We start from the raw sequence: 21,729 nt of genomic DNA, 5'->3' as shown, positions 1-21,729 counted from the left end.
TCTTGGTGGCTGACTGAGACTGACATTAGGTTTTCTCCTTGAGCCATCTGTTGGTGGCATCATCTTCGTAATTCTTGATCCATTGGTTGAGTCCTGAGTTCCACAGCACACTTAAAATGTTGTGGAAAGGGTTTGCTGTTTGTAAGTGGGTTCAGAGTGCAGCTGTTGGTTCATTTTTAGGGATATTTATTAGGGCCAGTGAGACAAAATGTATTTGGTGTGGCAAGGTTGGGTGTTGTCATGTGCAGATCCTGATATAGAGATAATCTTAAATGATGGTTTATCTGTGAGTATAAGTACATGAGCATGATTTATTCATTATCTTGATCACTGGTGTATGCATGAGTGGCAGGAGGAATACACAACTGCATTGTGGAAAGACAGGATGTAGTTACAGATCTCTCTGATCTGAAACCTATGAATGCCATCCTGCAAAGAGACACTTATTTTGGACTGAATACTAAATGTATGGATAATGAAGGGATGTGAGACAAAGAAGTTTTTCAAGTGACCGAAGAAATGCTGGGGTCTTTGTTTAAATTACACATGTGACTTCTGCCCTTTATGCCAGGCTGAGAAATACTGGAATGTGCTTTTGAAGGAGCATAGCTCCATTTGTACTTGTCCAGTTAAAACTCCATGTCTTCTTGCCATTACATGTTACCAGATTTTAATTTATTTTTATTATGAGCTAAACTGTGAGTAAACTTCATGCCACATGGTTAGGTCACTTGAATTCCTTTCTGCCTTCTCCTTCATAATGCAGCACCAGTCAGATATGCTGATAAATCCTGGTAAGTGTTAATTTTTTGACTTCTGCATGGTGATACAGTATTCAATATTTTGCACACCTTCACTCAAAGAAAAATCTTCTTGTCCTTACACTAGAAAGACACGAAGATGCTCGATTTATGGCTACAGGAAATTTTTTTCCTGGTTGTAGTAGTGACTGATCGTATTCAATACAGTAAGATAGTGCACGCTGCTTTAGTCTGCACTGAAGGAATGAATGTACATGAAAATGTTGTCTTGGATGTGTCAGTGTTTTATGCAAGACTGTTAGGTATTTTTTTTCTCCATTTGCTCAGATATGTGCTTGAGAAAAGATGACATCAGAAAGGAGTGACTGTAGGTGATTCTTCATTTTATTCAAGCTTTGACTTTCCCAGCTTTATGTGTACAGAAATGTTGAAGTGTTTCTAATCCAAGACATGTACTTACTTCAATCATTGTAATAGTGAAATTGGTGTATTGGTAAAGCTGCTCATATTGACCTAGCAATGTCAGTGAATGGAAAGTCGGGAATAAATATTAATACAACTGTAAGGCATCTCTTTTTTTCACTCTATAACCCCATCTGCAGCTGATGGAGCCTCTATGGAGAATACCAAAGTGCCTTTCATTGCCTGACTGACAGGCTGTTGTCTTGCCTGTCTCTCAGGGACCTTCCCTATGGCTGTGTTTTCAGAGCCTGTCTGAACTGGACTGGAGTCACGCCTGTGCCCAAAGTGGCCCAGCCCTGTTCCATGTGCCAGCTCATCTCTTGGTGTTGCTGCTATGCTGAGATTTCATTACTAAGCTAAACTTGATCATTTTTTCACATCCCTCAGTTTCTTCCCTTCTCCTGGGTTACCACCCATCCAGAGCCACCTCCCAGCCTGGCTCAGCACACTGCTGCATGGACATTTGTCCTGGCTTGGAGAAGGAGATGTTGCATATGACTGGTTTGGCAGGATGAGGACTCAGGCAGGTTACAGGGCTGGATTATGATCCAGTGTACTTAATGATTCTTGCATGTATTTCATTTCCACATCTGATATAAACCACTGAAATAGAATTTTGCTTAAGACTGTAATTGTGATATCAGCATTTCAGGAATAATACAATAGTAAGGAAAAGTATTTCTACGTACTTGTTGATATGTATGCTGTGTTTTAAAGGCTAGTGTCCAGACTGTCTGTTCCTTGCAGTGGTCTGAGGAGCCAGTCTTCAGCTGAAGGGAGGAGTGAAGGGGAAAAGGAGGAAGAGAGTTTCATGTCCTAAAATACTGCTGATAGGTAAAATAATGAATGTACATTCTAACGTGTAAATACAGTGTATTCTGGTCCAAAGAGGGAACATCTCTGTTGCCTGAAGGGTGTTTCTGGCTTAGTGAGTGAGTCAATAGAAAAAACAGCTACCTGCATAGGATAGTTCAGAGCAGGAACCTAATTTAGCCACTCCGTGTTCCTCTGTGAGGGAGGCTGTGTCTCTCCACTGGCCACCCGGTGAGCCTAAGACAATTATACTCCCTAGGCTAATGCTGGCCTCTCTGAATTCCTCCTGGCTTTCAAAACCACATGCTGGATGACCGATCTGCATTGCTGACAGCAAGTTAGTTACAGAGTGGGTATTATCTGCTTGTTCCAGCCAAGGTAGGAATAATGCCAGTACGAAGAAGGGGGTTTAATCTCTCAGATGAGCACTTGAATAAAGAACGTGTTACTTAAATGTGTGATACTTTGTTTGTCAAGCTGCTGCCTTTTGGTTAGTAAAGGCATTTTTGTTAGACTGATGGAGAGTCATTTTATTTTGTATTTCTACTTTCCTTTTTAATTTAGTATTTTCTGCAGCACACTCAGGAGATTAACTGGAGAGGTGTTTTCTGTATCTGCCAGCAAACTCCTTGTGGTTAGCAATAAAAATTTAGGCTACTGGATGGTTTTTTGTTTTTCCTTTAATCCACTGTGGTGCTAGTTTGCATGCTGTCTGAACTCAGACTCTTCATTTGTTGTATCTGTGGGAAATGTGCTAGAAACTAGTCCTAATTAATTGTATCCAGCATTTGTGGACTACCAGATATTCATTTGAACTTTTTGTTTAGAGCATTTAGTGCTCTGAAGGCATCAAACTACAGTTTTACAGTTAAAACAACTTCTGTGGGCATCCGTGAGTTGTTAAGATTGCACACCTAGTCATGGCATCTCCTGAGTAAGAGCTAGTTATGCTGGGAGGATTAATGGGAAGAAAATCTCAGTGCATGTTTTTTCCCTCTGTGCTTGATTGACTGTGGAAAGGTGGAGGAGCAGGGGTAGGAAAGGGCACTAGAAACACTTTCACAATTGGCTCTCCCTACCCTCCAGACTTCACCCCAGAGATAGGGGTTTTGCACAGCTGTAAGGATTTCCAACAAAAATGCTCTTTAGACTGTAAAACTGCCTGCTTGTCTCCCCAAGACACAGAGCCTCCAACAATGTTGTTTAATGAGCATGTTTTATTGGTCTTTCTGAAAAGGATATAGATTTGCTGGTATGTATCTGTCCAGGATCACCTGGCCAGAAACATACGGGGATATGCCAGAAACAGAAATCTTCAACTTGCAGCAGATGTGGTGGGGAGCAGTGTCTGAGTGAAGAGCAAGTCTCCTACATCCCAAAACAGCTGTCCCTGTGCTTTGTAATTTATCTGGAAACCCCCACCTGAGATCACGAATCCTTAAATGCCCCATTGACAAAATTCCTGTTCACAAAAAGGATGCTGTGTGTGGCAATATGCAGGAAAATGGTGGTCCTTAGATGAATAAACTGTACCCAAGATGAATCAACTGTAAGCAGCTTAAGTCTCATTAAACTGCCAGCGTTTGTTTGGGTTTTTTTGGCTTTTTTTTGGGTTTCATTTTTTTGGTGGGAGGTTGGGTCTGGTTTTTTTGTTGTTCGCTTGGTTTTGTGTTTTTGTGTTTTTGTTTCCTTTTTGGTGTTGTGGTATTTCTTTTACATCATTCAAGTACTAAAAAAGTTGAAGTCATGATAAATGCCACTGTGTTTTGTAGTTTTTGGGGTGTAATACACTGTACAGAGTACTTTGTTCTGCATGATAACTTTCAAAGTAACAAATCAGAAAAGGAGAGATGTTCATTTTGTAAATTATTATTTTCCTGAAGCTAATTGTATTATTTGAAGATATAGTACAGAAATAAACAAGATTTGATTATTTGAGTATTTTTGTTCTTATGATTATTCATCTCTGCATTTAGTGGACAGAATTTGTATAAAGTCACAGCCTTTATGTTTGTTTTTCACAGTGCAGACCTAGCAGGTAAGACTCCCACTTAAATCAATGAAACTTCATTCTTTATTTTCGTTTAGAAGGTCACTGATGCAAAACACTGGTGTTTTTGTGGTTTTGTTCTAGTTGTTCTCCAGCATTAAAGATGGTGAAGGTTTACAGCTGTTTGAGCAAGGCCATCGCACTGCACACAAGCAGGAGTGTCACACCATGGAGGCAGTGAGGCTGGTAGAGTTCAACCTGAAGCAAGTGCTCACAAAGCTCATGACTCACATCTTTGGTGATGGTAGGTTCTTGCACCTTTTCCCCCAGACTGCTCATGGCTGTAGTCATTTGGGCTTTCGCAAACATTTTGCTGCACAGACAGGAAGCTTAGGGGTTGTGTTGGCAGCTGGCAATACAGAAGCAGACACATGGGTTTTTCCAAGAGGCCACACACTCCTCTCTGGATTTTCCTAAATACTGGTGCACACAACACTGTGTTGACTCAGCAGGTTTTTGTGAAAATATTTTGGTGTGCAGCGTGTCAGGGTAACATAGTGGGCATGAATACAGGTGGTGACTTGTGGAGAGCCAACTGCAAGCAGTGGTCTGGCAGAAGCTGTGTGCTAAAGGCCTGTCAGCGTGGGTCCTGCCAGGAGAGGCAGCTCCAGCGCAAAGCAGTGCAGGACCCCCTCTGCTTCATCCACTTGGGCCTCCCATGTCCCTGGAGGGATGGACCATGGGTGCAGCATCGCATCTGAGGTGCATGAGAGTTTGGGTGCAGCTGGGAAGTGTTCACATCCTGCACCAGTGGCATGGGGATGGGCAGGAGCAGGGAAGGGGTGCGTGTGTCCATGTGCTGCTCTGCTGCGTGTGCACACAAAGCGCCGTGAGCAGTTTCCTTATGCAGATAAATTAAAACTTCCAGCTGAGGACAAACCATGTTTGCTAAGTTCACATCAAGCTGAAAAATAGTTGTTTTTTGGTACTTACAGTGGAATGAGGAAGGGTAATGAATGTGTATATGAATGAAGTATTCTCTCCTCAGAAATACCTGCTTTCAGTTTCAGGAACTGAAATTATAAATGGCCTGAGTCAGAATTGCTACATTAATGCTATTTCCTGGCATGGAGGCTGCTCTCCTGAGCTGATTCATTTTTCTGTTGAGGAAATACTGCATGGTATTAGAATGCATGAGGTATCTTGTCTACTTTCTAAGGTCTTTAAAGATGCTTACTGCACTTAGAGCAGTACTTCCAAGAGTGGATTGATAATGATATCAAGTTCTATATATGACTGCTTGAATTGAATATTTTTCTGGATTTCTAAAGTTGACTTATAGCAAGCAGAACTTTTACCAGTTTTTGTTCTACTCCACCTGGACAAATATTTTTAAGTTCCTCAGCTCAGAGCTTCTTATAGGTGTATTTTATGTAACAGTGGCCTTTTGAAACATACAAAATTAGAATGAAAGTGAGTAACAGTAAGAATTATGTATTTAGATCAACCTCAGATGCTGAGGATGTTTAAAGTGAGCAATTTCTAGGAGTTATTAGTGGTATCTCAGACTGCAGTGACATCCTTCTCTAGCTGTTGACAGATGCTGCACTTTAAGCCTTAGCATGTGGCTATTACTAGTTCTTCTACAGTCCACACAGTAGCTAGAAAGACATTAAAATATATTCATAAATTATTTTAAATGTACAAACTAAAACTAGATGCCACCTTCTTACTGTAGGGATTTTCTATTTCTATACCCCCAGTATTTTTCCTGAAATACAAACACAAGATACAGTTATTGAATTAAATCTAATTATAGATATGCATGTATAGATATGTTTGTATTCCCCACCACCTTCCTCCCCCTGCCCCCCCCATTCATGGAAATACTGGAATTCAAAGTATTCAAAGAGCAAAGTCCATGTTAGGCAGAAGGTGTATGACATCAGTGCACTGCAACTGGCTCGGAGCACACATAAATAAATTTGTCTTTTGATAGCTGTCATCTCTTAACTAGCATTTTACTCTTCACTTTACACAGTACTCTTGATTACTTTGTACTTCTCGACTCCTGTAAATTTTAACTTAAAATTTAAAATGTGTTTAAATGTGTTTTCTTGGAAAATTCTATGTTTTTCCTTTATGTGGATATTTCGTAAGGCCCCATGTTCTGTTAAAAGCAAAAATTTCATTGCCTTTATACTTGACATCAGTTGTATTCTTTACAGCCTGTGCTGTCAGCAGAATACTGTAGTGAAGTTGCACATCTTTTCTAGCAGGATAGCATGACCACAGCTGCAGTAAGTGACTGAAATGTTGCATTGTCATAGAGTCAACTGTTTTTCATGGGCAGATTGTTTGGATTGTAGATTAAGTCTGCTGTGCATGTTAGTTTTGCATAAACTAGATTGTGCCTGAAGTCCTGGATTTGGAAGCTGTGCTTCTTGCAGTGATTCTCTGGGAATTTACTAGCTCAGGTTGATGATAGATTTAGGATCTCTGCAGGATCTCTGCAGAAAGGTCATATCACCTACCTGCCTTTTTCTGTTTTCTTTTTCTTATGTGTTGTTCTAGGTTAGTTTTCCTAATATTTAATGAGACAGTTGTGCTCTATCTGATTCCTACCACACTATTTGGATAATTCAGTGCTGACAAAACAAAGTTGCTTAAAAATCACTGTGTTATCCTGAGGAAGGTCAAAGACTTCATAGAAATCTGCACTTACCCCAAAAGTTCGTCTTTTTATGTCTTTCTGGATTTGCCAACAGGCAAAGGAATGACAGGTAGTAGAGGAGGGAGAAAGTTCTGGAGCATGCAATCAGTTGTCTTAAAAACTTGACAATGTAAGGTAGTTCTTATGGCATTTTCTGGTGCTATGACATGCCTGATTTTGCATTCTACAAGTGATTGTCTTTCAGTTTCTTCCATTTTTCTGTCAGGAAGCTAATTCAAATACTACACCTAGACACCACCTTCCTTAGTTTTCGTCTGTTACCTGCATAAGGTGCACACTTAAAATCCACTAATTTAAGTTACACCTCCATCTCCCCATACAGATCTGCCAGTGTAGGTAGTCTGTTAGTTCTCATTTTAGCTATCTTGTATCAAGGCTGTCCATGACTTCCTCATAAAGGTAGCCAGTCTTTCTCAACTATGGTTCTTTCTCTAACCTCTCTGTAGTTGGCCAAGAGCTTTCTGAACCCTGAGAGATTCAGAAGTAACCTTACTATAGCAAATAGAAAATAATGACTGTGTGCTGGTTCTGTGATTCATTGCTTTAGATGAAATGGCTCAAAATTCACTGCTGTTCCATATTTATCTACCCAGTTCCTAGGCACTGGTAAGGGAAGGCATGAGAATGAGTAATGCTGTGCTTTGACTGATGGGTTTGCCACTGCTGGTTCTCTCTGAACCACCACTGGATGTCTTTTAAATCAAACATGCTGTTCTGCTCATTCTCCTTCTTAATTCTGTTGTACTGATACCTCTTTTGAGTGCATGGCAATCTATGAGTGTAACAAGTTGAAAAAAAATAAAATTATCAGGGACATAATGGTCTAGCTAATAACTTCTGAAAAATGTGATCTAATGCAAGTTTATATGGGCAGCCAGCTCCTGTCTGCTGCATGATGAATTATCTGAAACAACAAGGTGCAGAGTACTTACAAATTGACACACACCTCAAGAGGCCACAGTTCAATACCTTCTGTGCTTCCCAGCACCCACCCTGCACCTCTCTCCTTTCTCTTCCATAACCTCATCTCTAAAAATAATCCTCACAGCAACAAAGAGAATTTCTGGTCAGTGAAGACCATCTGGGTCTCAGGCTTTGTTGCTTCTGTGCTGTAGTGTAGCAACAGGCTGCTTTAAAGTGTTTGTTCTTTTTTTCTTTTCTTTCTTTTTCAGTGCCTTTGGTCAAGCCTTTTTCTTTATGAGACTCAATTAGGCTATCACTTGTTTAGCTTAATATCTGGTAACACCATTACTTTTGAGTGCAGGCTACAACCAATTGCTTACCTGGATTCAGTGTTCAGAAATAACAATAATTATTCACTGTTTCCATCCTGATCTGAAATAGAAGTTACTGTATTGGGTTTGCATGGCAAGGTTTTGGTAGCAGGGAGACTACAGGGGTGGCATCTGTGAGGAGGTGCCAGAAGTTTGCCCCATGTCTGACAGAGATGGTGCCAGTTGGCTCCAAGGTGGACCCAATGCTGGCCAAGGCTGAGCCTATCAGTGATGGTAGTAGCACCTCTGGGATAACACATTTTAAAAGGGAGGAAAAAAATCCGGCACAATTGCAGCCAGGGAGAGGAATGAGAACATGTGTGAGAAGCAGCGCTTCAGATACCTTTCTTGAGACACAAGGTCAGTGGAGGAGGGGGGAGCGGAGGTGCTCCAGGTGCCTGAGCTGAGTTTCCCCTGCAGCCCATAGTGCAGATCATGGTGAAGCAGCTGTGCCCCTGCAGCCCGTGGAGGTCCATGGCGATACAGAGATCCACCTGCAGCCCATGGAGGACCCTATGCTGGAGCAGGTAGATTCCCAAAGAAGGCTGGGACCCTGTTGGAAACCTGTGTTGGAGCAGGCTCTTGGCAGTACCTGTGGCCCTGTGGAGAGATCCATGCTGGAACAAAAGGTTCCTGAGGGGACTGCACCCTGTGGAGGGACTCAGGCTGGTGCAATTAATGAAGGACTGTCTTTGGTGGGCATGACGCCACCCTGGAGCAGGTTAAGAGTGGCAGAGAAAATGGGTGATGAACTGACTGCAGCCCCCATTCCCCATCCCCATTGCTGTTGGGGAGGAGGTAGAGAATTTGGGAGTGGAGTTGAGCCCAGAAGAAGGGAGGGATGGGGGGAAGTTGTTTTCAAGATTTAGTTTTATTTCCCATTATCCTACTCTGATTTTATTGGTAATAAATTAAACAACTCCCCAAGTCAAGTCTGTTTTGGCCACAACTGTAATTGGTGAGTGATCTCTCCCTGACCTTACCTTGACCCATGAGCCTTTCATTATCTTTTCTCCCCTCAGTCCAGATGAGGAGGGGAGTGGTAGAGCAGCTTTGCTGGGGACCTGGTGTTCAGCCAGAATCAACCCAGCACAGTTATGAATGTACACCTGCACACTGGAAGGACTCCCATGAACACTGTGAGGCTCTGAAATGAGCAGGTGTGTTTGTGTCTGATAACACAAATAATTTCTTTGAACCGGAAAAGTTACGGAGTTTGTGTCTAGTTGTCAGGCTTTGATTAGGTTCAGCATTGTGCTCTTGTAAGTGCCTACTTTAAGACAGATATGTGTCTCCTAAAATTTCTAGAAAATATCAGTTTTGCCAGTATTTCATAGGCTGTATGTGAAGAACTAAATTAGGCCAAATCAGGCAAATTACGTAGTACTACAGGAAGCCTAATCATCATAATCCTTTTAAATTTGTAGTGGGTTAATTTGCTGAGTTTAAGCAATGCCCTTTATTCCTTGGGAATATATTGAGCACCAAGACAATATTTTGTATCTAAATAATAAATGTACCCATTTATTCTGTGACACTCTATAGAAATGCAGTTAATGTTGCTGAAGGCTGAGCACCCTCTGCTTTTCAGTAAAGTCTTCTAGAGCCAGAAGTCTGAAAGAACACTTGAATATAAACTAGAGAGGTATTCCCAAATGGCCTGGATACTGTATGAATAAAATTATTGTGGTATGTGGGATTAACTATTAATTTAGAGAACAGAATGAAGGTGAGAGTTGTTTCTTCATTGTGAATTTGTTTTGGTTTATTTAGATTTTTGGTTTTTTGCTTATTTGCATTTAAAACAGAAGCCTCTTAAGTATTAGTATGCATTAAAATTCAAAAATAAAAAGAGCTTTAAATTCTTTTTTTACCTTTTAAAATTTATTTTAATTAAGAACAAACAGCTGAGAAATCCTATTTTTCCCAGAGCTTCATTTTTTAAGTAATCAGAGGATTAATAAGAAACCATTATCTGAATGTTGTTACTGAATGAAACTAGTTGAATATTCAATGTAGTTGCTACAGTTGCAAATGTTGCAAGCTAAATGAGAATATTTTATATGTTCACAGCCCTAGGATTAAAAATGCCAAGATCAGCAAATAAAAAAAATGTTTTCTGCACACCATACTATTGTATACACGACTATGTTCATCAATGTATTTTTTTATTGTCACGCAGACAAAAAAAAGGCAATAAAATGATTGCTGTAAGTCACAGTACAGTTGTGAATGAAACTATTGCAAATACTTCCAGTTTTCTGAGTTCTGTATATACAGTTACCAAAAAGCTTTTTAATTATTCATGTAATTTCCTGAGGTTGGTTTTTAAGAAAGCAAAGAAAATCTAGAAGTACCAGTCTCTTTGTGTTGAAACCTGCCTTGCCATTTGAAATTTCACAGCATCTAGAAAGTTCACTGTGACTATTAGGAGGTATTTTATGTTTTGGCCGTGCATGTATACCTTTGTCGTAATTTGATGTTTCAGAAGTAATTAAAGAAGATCTAATCCTTGAGGCTACATAAAATGTTTTTATTTGAAAAACTTCCCGTATGAATCATGCAATTTCATGTTTTACATTCCTTTTATGAAACAACCCCAAAAAGGCCAGAAGATCAAACCAGGAATTTTAACAGTTGCTGTCACCCGCACTTCCTTTGCAGTGCTCCTTGTTTTCGAAGCTGGACCTGCCTGGTTCTTAATGATCCTAACACTGATTAGCATTTGGCCTAACTGAAGAGGAGATGGATTTGGGGTTAAGACATTAGCTTAGCTTACAGAATTTGCATTTCAGTTCTCTTTTGAGTTTCTATGGTTCATGTTTCTGAGACTTCTTTCCTGACACCTAATAGTTAGAAAAAATTGTTTAGTGAAACAAAGGTGCTGTAAATCATTAGAAGAACTAAAGCTCATCAAATATAATGAGGGCTTGGACAACAACTCTGCTATTGTTAGCACTGAAGACCTTGCTCTCTTCTGGCTCCACTGCTCTGAGATGCCAGGACTTTCCTTGTTTTGCACAGTGGTATTTGCAGAAGTGCTGAGCTGGAGAGGATGGTGGGGACTTACCAAGTGAGGCTTTTCTCTTACACTTACCTACCGGGTCCAGAATGCTCTGTGCATGTGTTGCATAACTTAATAATGTACAACTCTGAAAATATATTTCTATTTGTGTATATTCATATCAATTTAAACTTTCATATTTAAACATATACAGAGATAATATCTCTGTATTTTAATTAAGTTCTGATGAAAAAAAATTACTTGCCTAGGCAATCCATAAAATACTAAGTAAAAATTAAAGACTTAGCTAGCTTTTCCTGTGAGAAGCAGTTAGTCATTTCCTGGTGCAAAAAATAACAAAATTACTGACTTTCCCATTATCTTGGCTCATTTTTGTTCGATGCCAGGTGGTTGCTAGAGTTTGACAAATGATTGATTTGGTTCCAAAGGGTGCTTGAATTGCACAAAGCATTTTTCATATTAGAAAAGACATGGTCATTTTTTTTCACAGGTTTTAAGATTTATCGCCTCGCACAAGTGTTGTAAATTAGTTTGTTTGCTATTTATTTTCTCTGGATTGCTGTAATTCATGTCATTAGTTGAAGGACAAGTTTTACAGATGGTTGGAGGGATGGCCTTTTAAGCATACACCCTTTCATATTTATTTATTTTTCAAACACTGATACAGGACTGCAAGTCAGATGGGTAGATTGCTACTTCCCATTTACTCACCCTTCCTTTGAGATGGAGATCAACTTCCAAGGAGAATGGATGGAGGTCCTGGGCTGTGGGGTCATGGAGCAGCAGCTTGTTAACTCAGGTACTGAAACTCCTTTACTTCATTGACATCTCTGTTAGCAAACACTTCAGCACAATCAGCTTCACAGTCTGGAATGCCCCCTTCTACCCTGGTGAGCACAGACATCTCTGCGTGGCAGCCGCCACAAATACTCCTCAGGTGCAATGCAGCCCTTGCGTGCTGTGATTTGAGGGTGGCAACTGAGCAAGTGACCTGGAGCCTGCAAACAGAAAGCTTGCCTTTTATTTTGTGCAGTAAGGAGACAGACAGAAGTCAGCTATAAAAGAGAACCTGCAAATAAGGGCATGCGGGGTTTTTTTCTTTCCCAAGAGATTTCAGGTGCATTCTTAGTAATGACTTAAAAGTATCAGTAGCCACTAACATCCCCTAATATCTGGAATATCAAAATGCTCCTCTATATCTAAAACATAGAAAGAGGAATGTGATATCTTTCATACTGGTATTTGGTTGCTGGGTAAATGGTAGGTAGCTTTTTTCTTTTGTTTTGTTTCTTTTCTCCTCAGGTTGGTTATTTATGAGGTTGTAAATTGCATTAAAAGCAACATCATTTATTTTAATTGAAATTATTGCAGAGCAATGTCACGTGACAATTCTGCTTTCTAAAACTTACATGTAAGTATTAAAGAAGGAGAGGAGAAATTGGTGGATTTTTTCTAATTATTTTTATATGGAGAATTTTGCATGCTTGCTTTTTCATTTGCTGCGAATAGGCAATTCTTAGTAAGCACAGGACAGTCTACTTGTGCTCAGTCCTCTGTCGTTCACTGTCTTCCAGTACTATTTATTAGCTACGTGAGCCTTTTGGAATATGATCTGTTTAATTCCAGCAAGTGGGCTTTCAGATAGCCGAGGTAATACTCAGTTGACTTTTTTCCCATTGGTTTGTTAAGCTGTTGTTGTATTTTCATGTGCTCTAAATTTTTCCTATTGAAGACCAAGTATGAGAACTATGAATTACTTAATTTTGGCACCATTTACTTGGCACAGCTTGTTTTCCTCAAAGTTTGCCTGTATTTTAATGTGATCATTTTCCCTTTAGAAAGATATCCTCTTTCAGAATTTCCCCACAATGAATTAATGATTTATGCTAATGTTCTGTCTCAGGTTATTGTCTTCATAGTGTGGTAAATACAATACAGCTTCTAATCAGTCTCAGAAGTGAAAGACTGCTGTGTAATATGGTTTCCATTAGATGTAACACACCAATGTCTAGTCTTTCTGCTTCAAAAGCTTTTATGTTGCTCAAGTCTTATGATTAGGTTCCTCTAATGGGTGAGAAAAGAGCTAAACTGTGTCTCAAAACAATTACTGTATACATTTGTGTGTGTGTGTGAATGGATGTACATGAAACACCAGAGGTTTCTGCAGCACTTTTTTTTTTTTTGCAGCTTTCTCATGTGTGGGCTTCCATAGCACTTTCTCACCCTTGAAATTTCACATTTTTTAAATGTTAGACCAGATCAGGATTTTCTAAGCGAGGACAGCCAGCTTCATTCTTAGTCATTCACTGGGTAATGGATCCAGTCTTCTGGACCACTCAGATTTTCCATGTTAGCAGCAAGCAAGGTTTCTGGGTTTCTGTTGTCTTACTGTGTAGATGAGCACGTACAATTTAGTAAAGGCTGCAAGTACCATCTTCATTAAAGCAAATTTATCTATTTTTTTTTTAAGAGCTGCTTACATTCAGGAAAGTCTCCTACAACAACAACAACAAAGAATAATATGGTATTATTTTCTATTTTCTGACAGTGATAGTATTTCTAACAGTGATACTATTTTAAAAGAAAAACATAAACCCTATTACAGTATTTTTATGTAATCATTAAAAAAATACACAGTACTCTGAAGATGCACTGAATTGTAAGGGATGATGTTACATGTTCCCCTAAGGCTGATGGTGCTAAACTGGAACAAGTATTCGATATAATGTGAACAAGAAGATCATTTGGTAATCAGTGTTCAGTAAGAAGTATAAAATCTAATTTATTGTACTGTTTAACTTACCATTTTTGTGTGTTTTCTTTTTCATCTTTATACCTGAATACATAACTTTAATAGGAGTGATATGTATGAATTTTGATATAAAGAAGAGGGGTTCTGTTCTGGTTAATACTGGGAAAAATATAGAAACTTTGCAGTAGAGTAGGAAGTACTCTCAGTTTTAGGTCCATGATGAGGATACAAGGAAATTTTGTGGTTCAGAAGAGCTAATTTCAATTAACAGCACCCAAGGTATGTATTTCTGTACTTCAGGAGTTTGTTATCTGAGATTTGCAAAGCTAGTGTTCATTGGCAGGTGCTGAAGTTCCAAGTCTGTATGGAGTTCTACAATTCAAACTTTTGAATACAGGACGTTGCTTACTCAGAGGCTGTGATCACTTGGTGTTGCTTAGTAACTGTGAAATTGGAAGCAGTTAGGGTGTGATCCTTTGCTGATGGAAATCAATGGCAATGTTCTCAGTGCTCAGTGTTGCAGAATATGTTAGCTGGGGACGGAAGAAAGTAAATTGAACTAAAGTTTACTTCGAAACTATGAGACTATAAACGAAATCATTTAAAAATAAAACCAAACCCAAATAAACACTCCCCCCCGCCCCAAACAAACCCCTACTCACAAACAAACAAACAAACAACAAAAAGAAGAGAACTCTGTAATTTTTTTTGTAAGATTTTTCATGATGTTTTTAAGTCCTGAGGTATACAATAAAATAATGTAAGGGTGGCACAGCAGATCCAACCTGAAATCCAGGGCATTGCTGTATCATGATGACATCCCAGTCCAGTGCCTACAGATGAATAGGACAGGCATGGTTATACTGATCCTTCCCTGATATGCTCCTGCAGCTGCATGTTTCCTGAGCTGAAAATTGCACATTTGTTTTCAGTAGTCATTGTGGAATTTTCTTCCGTTCATTTGTTGAAATATTTGCGTCCTAGTAAACCTTTACTCTCTACAATGTCTTAAATTGCCTGTGTGAGGAATCACTTCTTTTTTGTTCTAACCAACAACTTAGAGATACAGTCAGACCTCTTATGTCATGCGAGAAGAGTTAGTGAGCCTCTCTTTCGTTTTCCTTGTTTAAGCCACTTGGTATTTGTTTAGATCTCAGTTGTAACTCTTGTCATTGACTTCTTTCCAAGCCAAAGAGTGCTGGTCAGACAGTCCCTCCCTATGTGGGAGCTTATCCATATGTTCTGAGTCATGATCACTCCTGCCTGCATCTTCTCCAGGCTTCTTTTTTCCTTTTCTGTTAATTCTTAGTACTCATTTTGCTGTGTTGACCTTTAATGAGCCTTGAGTTGAAAAAGAAGGTGAGGTTTTGGTATGATGACTGCTCCAGATGATGGCTTTTGATTGTTAGCTGATGGTTGAAGCATCCCAGCACACAGTCAGACATTCAGCTCTGGGGGGCAGCTCAGGTTGAGGTCTCATTTCCTAAAATTATGAATCACAAAGGCTGCTGTATTTGGGCTATCAGTGAGACAAATTGGTAGAACATTCCTGCTGTATGCAGATTTTTCTACCTTTCACATCAGAAATTAACAGTGACGTTTACAGTCTTATGAAACTGATTTTATTTATTTATGTTTTTTTTTTTTAATTTATTTTTTATTGTCAGCTTAAAAGGAATAGGGAATGGTGTGGGGGTTTGAAAGAGGAAATTGAATTTATAGCAATTGAATTTATAGCAAAGGTAGTTGTCCTAATTTCTTGTTAATTTTGTGAGTATTTCTAATAATGGAAAAATTGCTAACCCCCTCTAAACATCTTTATGAATACTGTTGAACATGACAGAAGTTGTTTGTCCTAAGTTCTTCAAATCATTACTTTTGTTTTAAAAGGTGGGAGATTGTTTGTCACGAAACCTGATTCTTGAAGTGTAAGCCTTTGCCATTTGGAATCCCTTTTACAGATCATTTGCAGGACTTATTCCCAAAATTCAAATAGTACTAGGCCCAGGGCTGCCACCTTCAGCCAAACACAAGTCTTAACATGTAGAACTTGTTTGACTTCAATGCTGCAGTAAATAAATAAATCTTTCTCATTCTTTACTCATTTATTGAAGTTCATTGAAATTGCTATTTGAGTGGAAGTAACAACTTTTAAGTTCTTAACTTGTCCACTCCTTTTTGGTTTTGGCAATAGGATTATCAGTTTGGACAGTTCTCCATGGGCAGCAGGTTAGTAGTTAACAGAAGAATTATGTCAATGTTACCTTGCAGGTGTGGTACTTTTATTTTTAAATTTATGAATATGTTTTTAAATATCAGGTATGGGTGAGTGAGGTTCATATATCAAGCAGCAGGAGGCATTTTGGAGAAGGGGAAATCTAATATCTTTCATCTATCAGGTTTTTTTTCCTGTTCAGCTCTTGCCTGGTAAATTGCATTAAAATGTTTGAGCAGATGGTGCATGTGGCTTCGATCGTGTGCAGGCCCATGTTCTGTCTCGGCTAACAGCTCGCTGTGGAGACTTTGAAATAGTTAATGCTGCACGTGTCTGTATGGATGTAGTGTAGAAGGGTAAATATAATGCATTTAAAATACATGTCTGAAACCCTTCAAGGTGAAATTAAAGTTACAGAGGTGTTGGTGTATCGAGCATCTGGGGCCTCCCAAGAACGTGAGGTAGAACTGTTGGATGGGCTGGTTCTTCCCACAGGAGCACCCAAAGTGATTTAAACTGCTATGTAAGCTTCACAGCTCCGCATCCCAAATCTCTCAGGGGTCGTGGTAGGTCACTGCCTGTCTCCTGTACAACCACACTACTGTAGTATTTTGACTCTCCCAGCCCTTCCTGTGCTTACTCTCCTGAGACCACTCTGAGATAGCGAAGTGTCCTCATTCCTCACTTGTGGGCTGGAACTGAAGTACACCAGAGGCTGACACACATGCCCACTGCAGACAAAGAGTGCCTTAGTTAAAGTGAGCTTTCCTACAGGCTTTTTAAACTCAATAGAGAACGAAAGTCTTCCAGTCTGTTTTGAGTGTATGGAGCTTTTTGGATCAAGCTGCTGAGTGGCCTCTTTCTATGTCTGACTTCAGGGGGAGGAGAGTCTCCCAATTTAGGCAGGTACCTGAAGGTAAAATTAATATCTCATGAAGATACAATGTCTCAGATGAAATAAAATTAATGGGAAATAAGAAAGCATCTGAGTTTTACTGACTTCCCAAGGGTTGCCTATTGAAGAAACTGAAGTTGAATCCAAGCTTTATATCTCAGCTCCTGGGTCACGTTTGTCTCCATCAATCCTCGTGATTTACATTTGCACATAAATACATACATATCTGTGTATATGTATAAACATTAATACAGAATGAGACAAAACAAATTGATGACCAATTAAAACAGAGTCAGACATATTTGGCCTGTTTTAATTTTGGTGTGTGGTTTTCTACCCCACCTCCTCCCCCCCAGTGTAAATCAAAAAAACTGATTGTCACATCTGGCTATGTTGAGAGACCTTCTGTTGAGCTGGAAGCCACTGAAATTTTGCATTGCTCAGTCAAACTTGGAGCTGGTGTGGAGTTGTGGGCTTTTGGAGAAAGATGTGATTGAATTTTTATCTCTGTTCTTCAGATATCATACAGATACCCACAAATGTACGGATATGTACACATCCATAGATGTGTGTACCTGAGACAATGCTGATAAGTTTAAAAGGGAATAAGTAATAAGGCAGAGGACCTGATTTTCCCTGAAAATCTGTGGTGATCTACCCTGTCTGTATGAGGAGAGGAGCTGTGATTGTAGTCACCTGGGTGGCTACCAGCAAAACATGTACATGACTTTTAATTTAAATAGTTCATATAAAGGCCCAGTCATGTAAGTTGTGGCATGTGGAGTGGCAATTAGGTGTTCTTAGTTGACTACCACATCTCTTAACTGTAAAGGAATCATCCATAGCAAGTGACTGCAGAAATACTGGCGACTTTCTTGGCATCTTCAGACTAACAATTAGTGTCACCCTCCTTTGTGATTGCAAATGTAACTGATGGTTTGTTAAGCACCCCAGTCCTGCAAAGGGAATAGATACAGTACTATTCCACATGAGCTGAGCTGTAGCTTGTGATTTAAATTTTGGCAGGATTAGATCTGGACTCTTAGGACTTCAGAGGTTCAAGTTTCTAAAGAGCACATATTTTAAAATTGGGATGACTCTTATATAGAAAAGCTATTTCTTCTAACTCCTTTCTACTCAAGAAATTGAAGAAAGTTTATTTTTTGTGTTTGTATGAAGATTGCTTTTTGGGTTTGATTTTATTTTGGTTTCTTTTGAACTGACTGGAAGGAAGTCCAAGTCTTCCCTTGATAAGTAATTCAAAACACAGAAATGAGTTATACAGAGGTGATGCTCCTGTCAATCAAAGGGCACATTGTTTTATTTGCTGTTTGTTTCTCCTGTTCTGTTATCTCTGGCTACACCACCAGGTCTGATGTGTGTGTTGTGTTATAAAGTTAAATCTTTCCTCTGCCCTTCCCTTTTCCTTGTCAAGATAATTTGCCTGTTGTCTTCTACTTCATTTACAACTCTATTTTTAAAGCTGTTTTTTCATCAAGTTTTTCATACAGAAGGAACCCATAAAATTTTTGAAATGTTGCTTTCTCTCATATTATTACCTTTGACAGATTCATTATCTGTGTTAAAGTTGGGATTCTTCAAAAGAATTAATATAAGCTTGCTTCCAATCTGTAGTGTTTGAATATATTGAACAAATACAGTATTCCATTTTATGACAATTCTATTATACCTTATCCTGGGAAATGTGTTATTTATTTACAGGGGTGTCTTGTGGAAGAAAAAGTATAGGATTGATTCTTGGAAGTAAGTAGTTATTATAAAACTTGGATGGCCATTTGAATTTGTGGGTTTATATGATTTTTGTAGCTTAATGTTAAGAGTAATAATGTCAATAGATTTAGAGGGTAATTTCCCTTTCATGGTGCAAGATCACATTTTTAGTTGGAATATAAGTTCCTTATCTTCATAATTTAAGAAACTACTTTGTCTTCATGCTTCATTTTCTCCGGCACAGAAATGTATGTGACAAAGGGTTAACTCAGTCTAACATAAACTTTGAAATCAGCAAGGGTATTAATTTGACTGACCAGCACATCTTTCTATTAAGTGAATGAAAGCTCCTTTCAACATATGTGAGGCCTCTTTTAGTCCATTTGAAATCTAGAAAAGAAAAAAAAGAGATAGGCAGTTGCACCTTCCAAAGTCTCTGTTGCCTTTGAAGCAGTTTGCCCACGTGTATGTATTGCTTCTCCTTCCCTTAAGTTTTTTTAATCAAAAGTAAATTAAAGGTTTAGTAATTCACTATGATTTGTCTCCTTGGGATCCTGCAGGAGGACTAGACCACCACACACAAGAGAAGGCTAAATAATGATAAATGTAGTTTATTAAGCAGCTCCCAAGTAAAAGAAAGTGCTACTCTCAGAAACCTTGAATAGCAACAATTTATGGCACAGAAATGGTGTTTCCCTTGGCTTTATTTATGCAAATGAAAATACATCTAAATAATACTATTGAATTACTACACTGTTATATGGTGAATGCTGAATGTTTTTAATCAGCCAGGGGTTGGTTCAATGAGCCTAATGTAATTCCTCATCAGGCTAGGATACCCTCTGGGTGTTTTTGTTGTGTTGCAATATTCATTTTTGCTGTTCCCAGGACATTTATCAGGACTACCCAGCTGAGGCTGGAGAAGAGATTTTACAGGCATGTCTCTAACTGTTTCTGACTCTGATACACAAAGCTCAGTTGAGACAGATTCAGTTCAGCTGAGATTAGATCAAGCATTTCAGGAAGTATTTTTCTTCTCTAGATCACAAATGCAAACTTGATTTCTCATTTCTGGAGGGGGAAGCTTTGGTTAGGATGTTTCTGTTGTGCCGCATTTCTTATCTTTGAGGTTGGTAGTTGGTGAGAGGAACAGGTGAATGCAGGTCTCCTGCTGGAGCTGAACGTGCACCTCTTCCCTCTCTCTGCTCTGCAGGTGTGCTAAGAAAATAGCAAACCAGTGGCAGTGTGGGTGGGTGGTCAGCCTTCTGAACTCCATGCCATTTATCAGAGTGATGAGTTATGAGGCACATGTCTTTAGAGGACAAGGGGTGGGGAAGGGAAAACCCAAGTGTGTTGTATAGTTGAGAGAGAGTGGCAGCTTTCTAGTGATGACAGCCAGGCTGTGGCAGCCGTCCAGGCTGAGCCAGTGGCACCAGCCGCTCATGGCTGCTTCCGGATGGAGTCTGAGAGGATTGGATTGCCCAGCTGTCTGTGTGCCAGTGCATACTGATCCACTGCTGACCACGCGGGCGAGCCTTGGCTGGGCACCACTGTTTGAATTGCATGTGAGCAAATACAGAACAGCTCAAGAGCCAGGGCTGGGCCACTGCTTCTCTGTCATTACTGCCTGCCAACAGAAGAACCTTGCATGGTGTTGTAAACTCTAGCTTTGTAGAAATATATGTCAGCCCCACTGGTGCCATTTCTACTTGTATTACAAAGACTACCTTAGCTTCAGTTTTGCTTGAGCTTCATCTTCAGACACCCAGATTTACCTTCCTGTTCAGCATTCATAAACAGGCAGTGTCTACAAGCAGTAGAAAGGATAAAACCTACAACACGTGAATAAAAAGGTGTTCAGAAGGAGGTGATAATGCTGTGAAGGATAAACATTTTTTCCAGAAGGAGGGAAAGAATCTAGATCAGGTTTGACACTTCCATGCTGCTGGAAGGCAACTGCAGCACAATCTACAGAGAGGAGACAGCCTGTTCCTGGCAGTGTACCAGCTAGTTTGGGGCAAGATTTGCTGGTGTACATGAAATGAATCAGGGAAAAAATGCCAGCCTTTATTAACACTTTTCCCCCATGTAAATAACTTCACAGATTACTAATAGATAATAAAGCAATATATCTTTCTTCCTGAACAGAATGGATAGCATAAATTATGTATTCTGATGACTATGCAGTGAGCATCAGTAGTAAGTTTGATCCTAAATACATGGCAGAGTCCGAGGAAACTTTGTGTGTAACAACAAATGGAATTTTATAGGTAATCATGGAAGTCATCTTGTGCCTATTTTCTTTTTTGGCCAAATGGAGTGGAGGGGGAAAGTGCTTGTTTGTTTTCTTGCTTTTGAGGTCATTGGGATTATTTAAAAACTTTAGCTGAGTATTTGAAAATCTAGGAAAGTTCTATATTCTCTGGGTGAAAATGTTGGCTTTATCAAGAAAAAAAAATAAGTAAAAAAAAGAGATCCTGTAAAAAACCCATAAACTGGTGGCTGCAGTTTTAGAGCTGTTCACCTCCTCACCCTGCAATGACTTTTATTTCTACTTTATCTTAAAATTGTGGGGAGACAGGAAAAAGTAACAAAATAATGTGGTTTTCAGCCTTGAAGTTTGAGTCGCTCATTCAAAAGTACAAGTCTTCTTTATTCTAATGACAGAGATTGTCACCAACATGGTAATTCAGAGCTTTTGCTGTTTTTTTTTTTAAAAAAGTGGATTTACTGAGTTTCTTTTAGAACGGTGATTGACATAAAATAGCAGTGGGGATTATAACAGAAGAAAAGTTAGTAGGATCTATTTAAATAAGGCAAGAGACTCCAGTTAGGGCTTTGCCTATACTGGTTAAAAAGTATTTAGCTAATGAATTATTCCAAAAGAAAAAGTACAATGAGGAGAATCCTTTTCTCATATTAGTTCAGACTTGCTTAGCATGTTTCAAAAGTGACAGTCAAAGATAAACTCCTGACTGGGACTCCTTTTTTCATCTTCGGGAAATATAGTCTTAATACAATACTACTGCATGGTGCACAGCAAAAACTGTAACTGCCAGGATATCTCTGCTACTGTG

At 39.2% G+C, this 21,729-nt stretch overlaps 1 protein-coding gene across 9 annotated transcripts in view; it reads left to right on the top strand.

The window, feature by feature from the left end:
* The window catches only part of FARS2 (phenylalanyl-tRNA synthetase 2, mitochondrial), a 237,803-nt gene that overhangs the window by 60,024 nt on the left and 156,050 nt on the right, over positions 1 to 21,729 (top strand). For all 9 annotated transcript variants that reach the window (XM_069008176.1, XM_069008181.1, XM_069008180.1 and 6 more), the window contains 2 exons: positions 4,171 to 4,330; positions 11,727 to 11,858. In XM_069008176.1, coding sequence (XP_068864277.1) covers positions 4,171 to 4,330; positions 11,727 to 11,858 — 292 coding nt within the window. The remainder of the gene's footprint in view (positions 1 to 4,170; positions 4,331 to 11,726; positions 11,859 to 21,729) is intronic.

Source organism: Aphelocoma coerulescens, chromosome 2 (genome assembly GCF_041296385.1).
Source record: "Aphelocoma coerulescens isolate FSJ_1873_10779 chromosome 2, UR_Acoe_1.0, whole genome shotgun sequence".
In the NCBI taxonomy this organism is placed as follows: domain Eukaryota; kingdom Metazoa; phylum Chordata; class Aves; order Passeriformes; family Corvidae; genus Aphelocoma; species Aphelocoma coerulescens.
The sequence above is the reverse complement of the archived record's forward strand: the minus strand, read 5'-3'. Positions and strand labels throughout refer to the sequence as shown.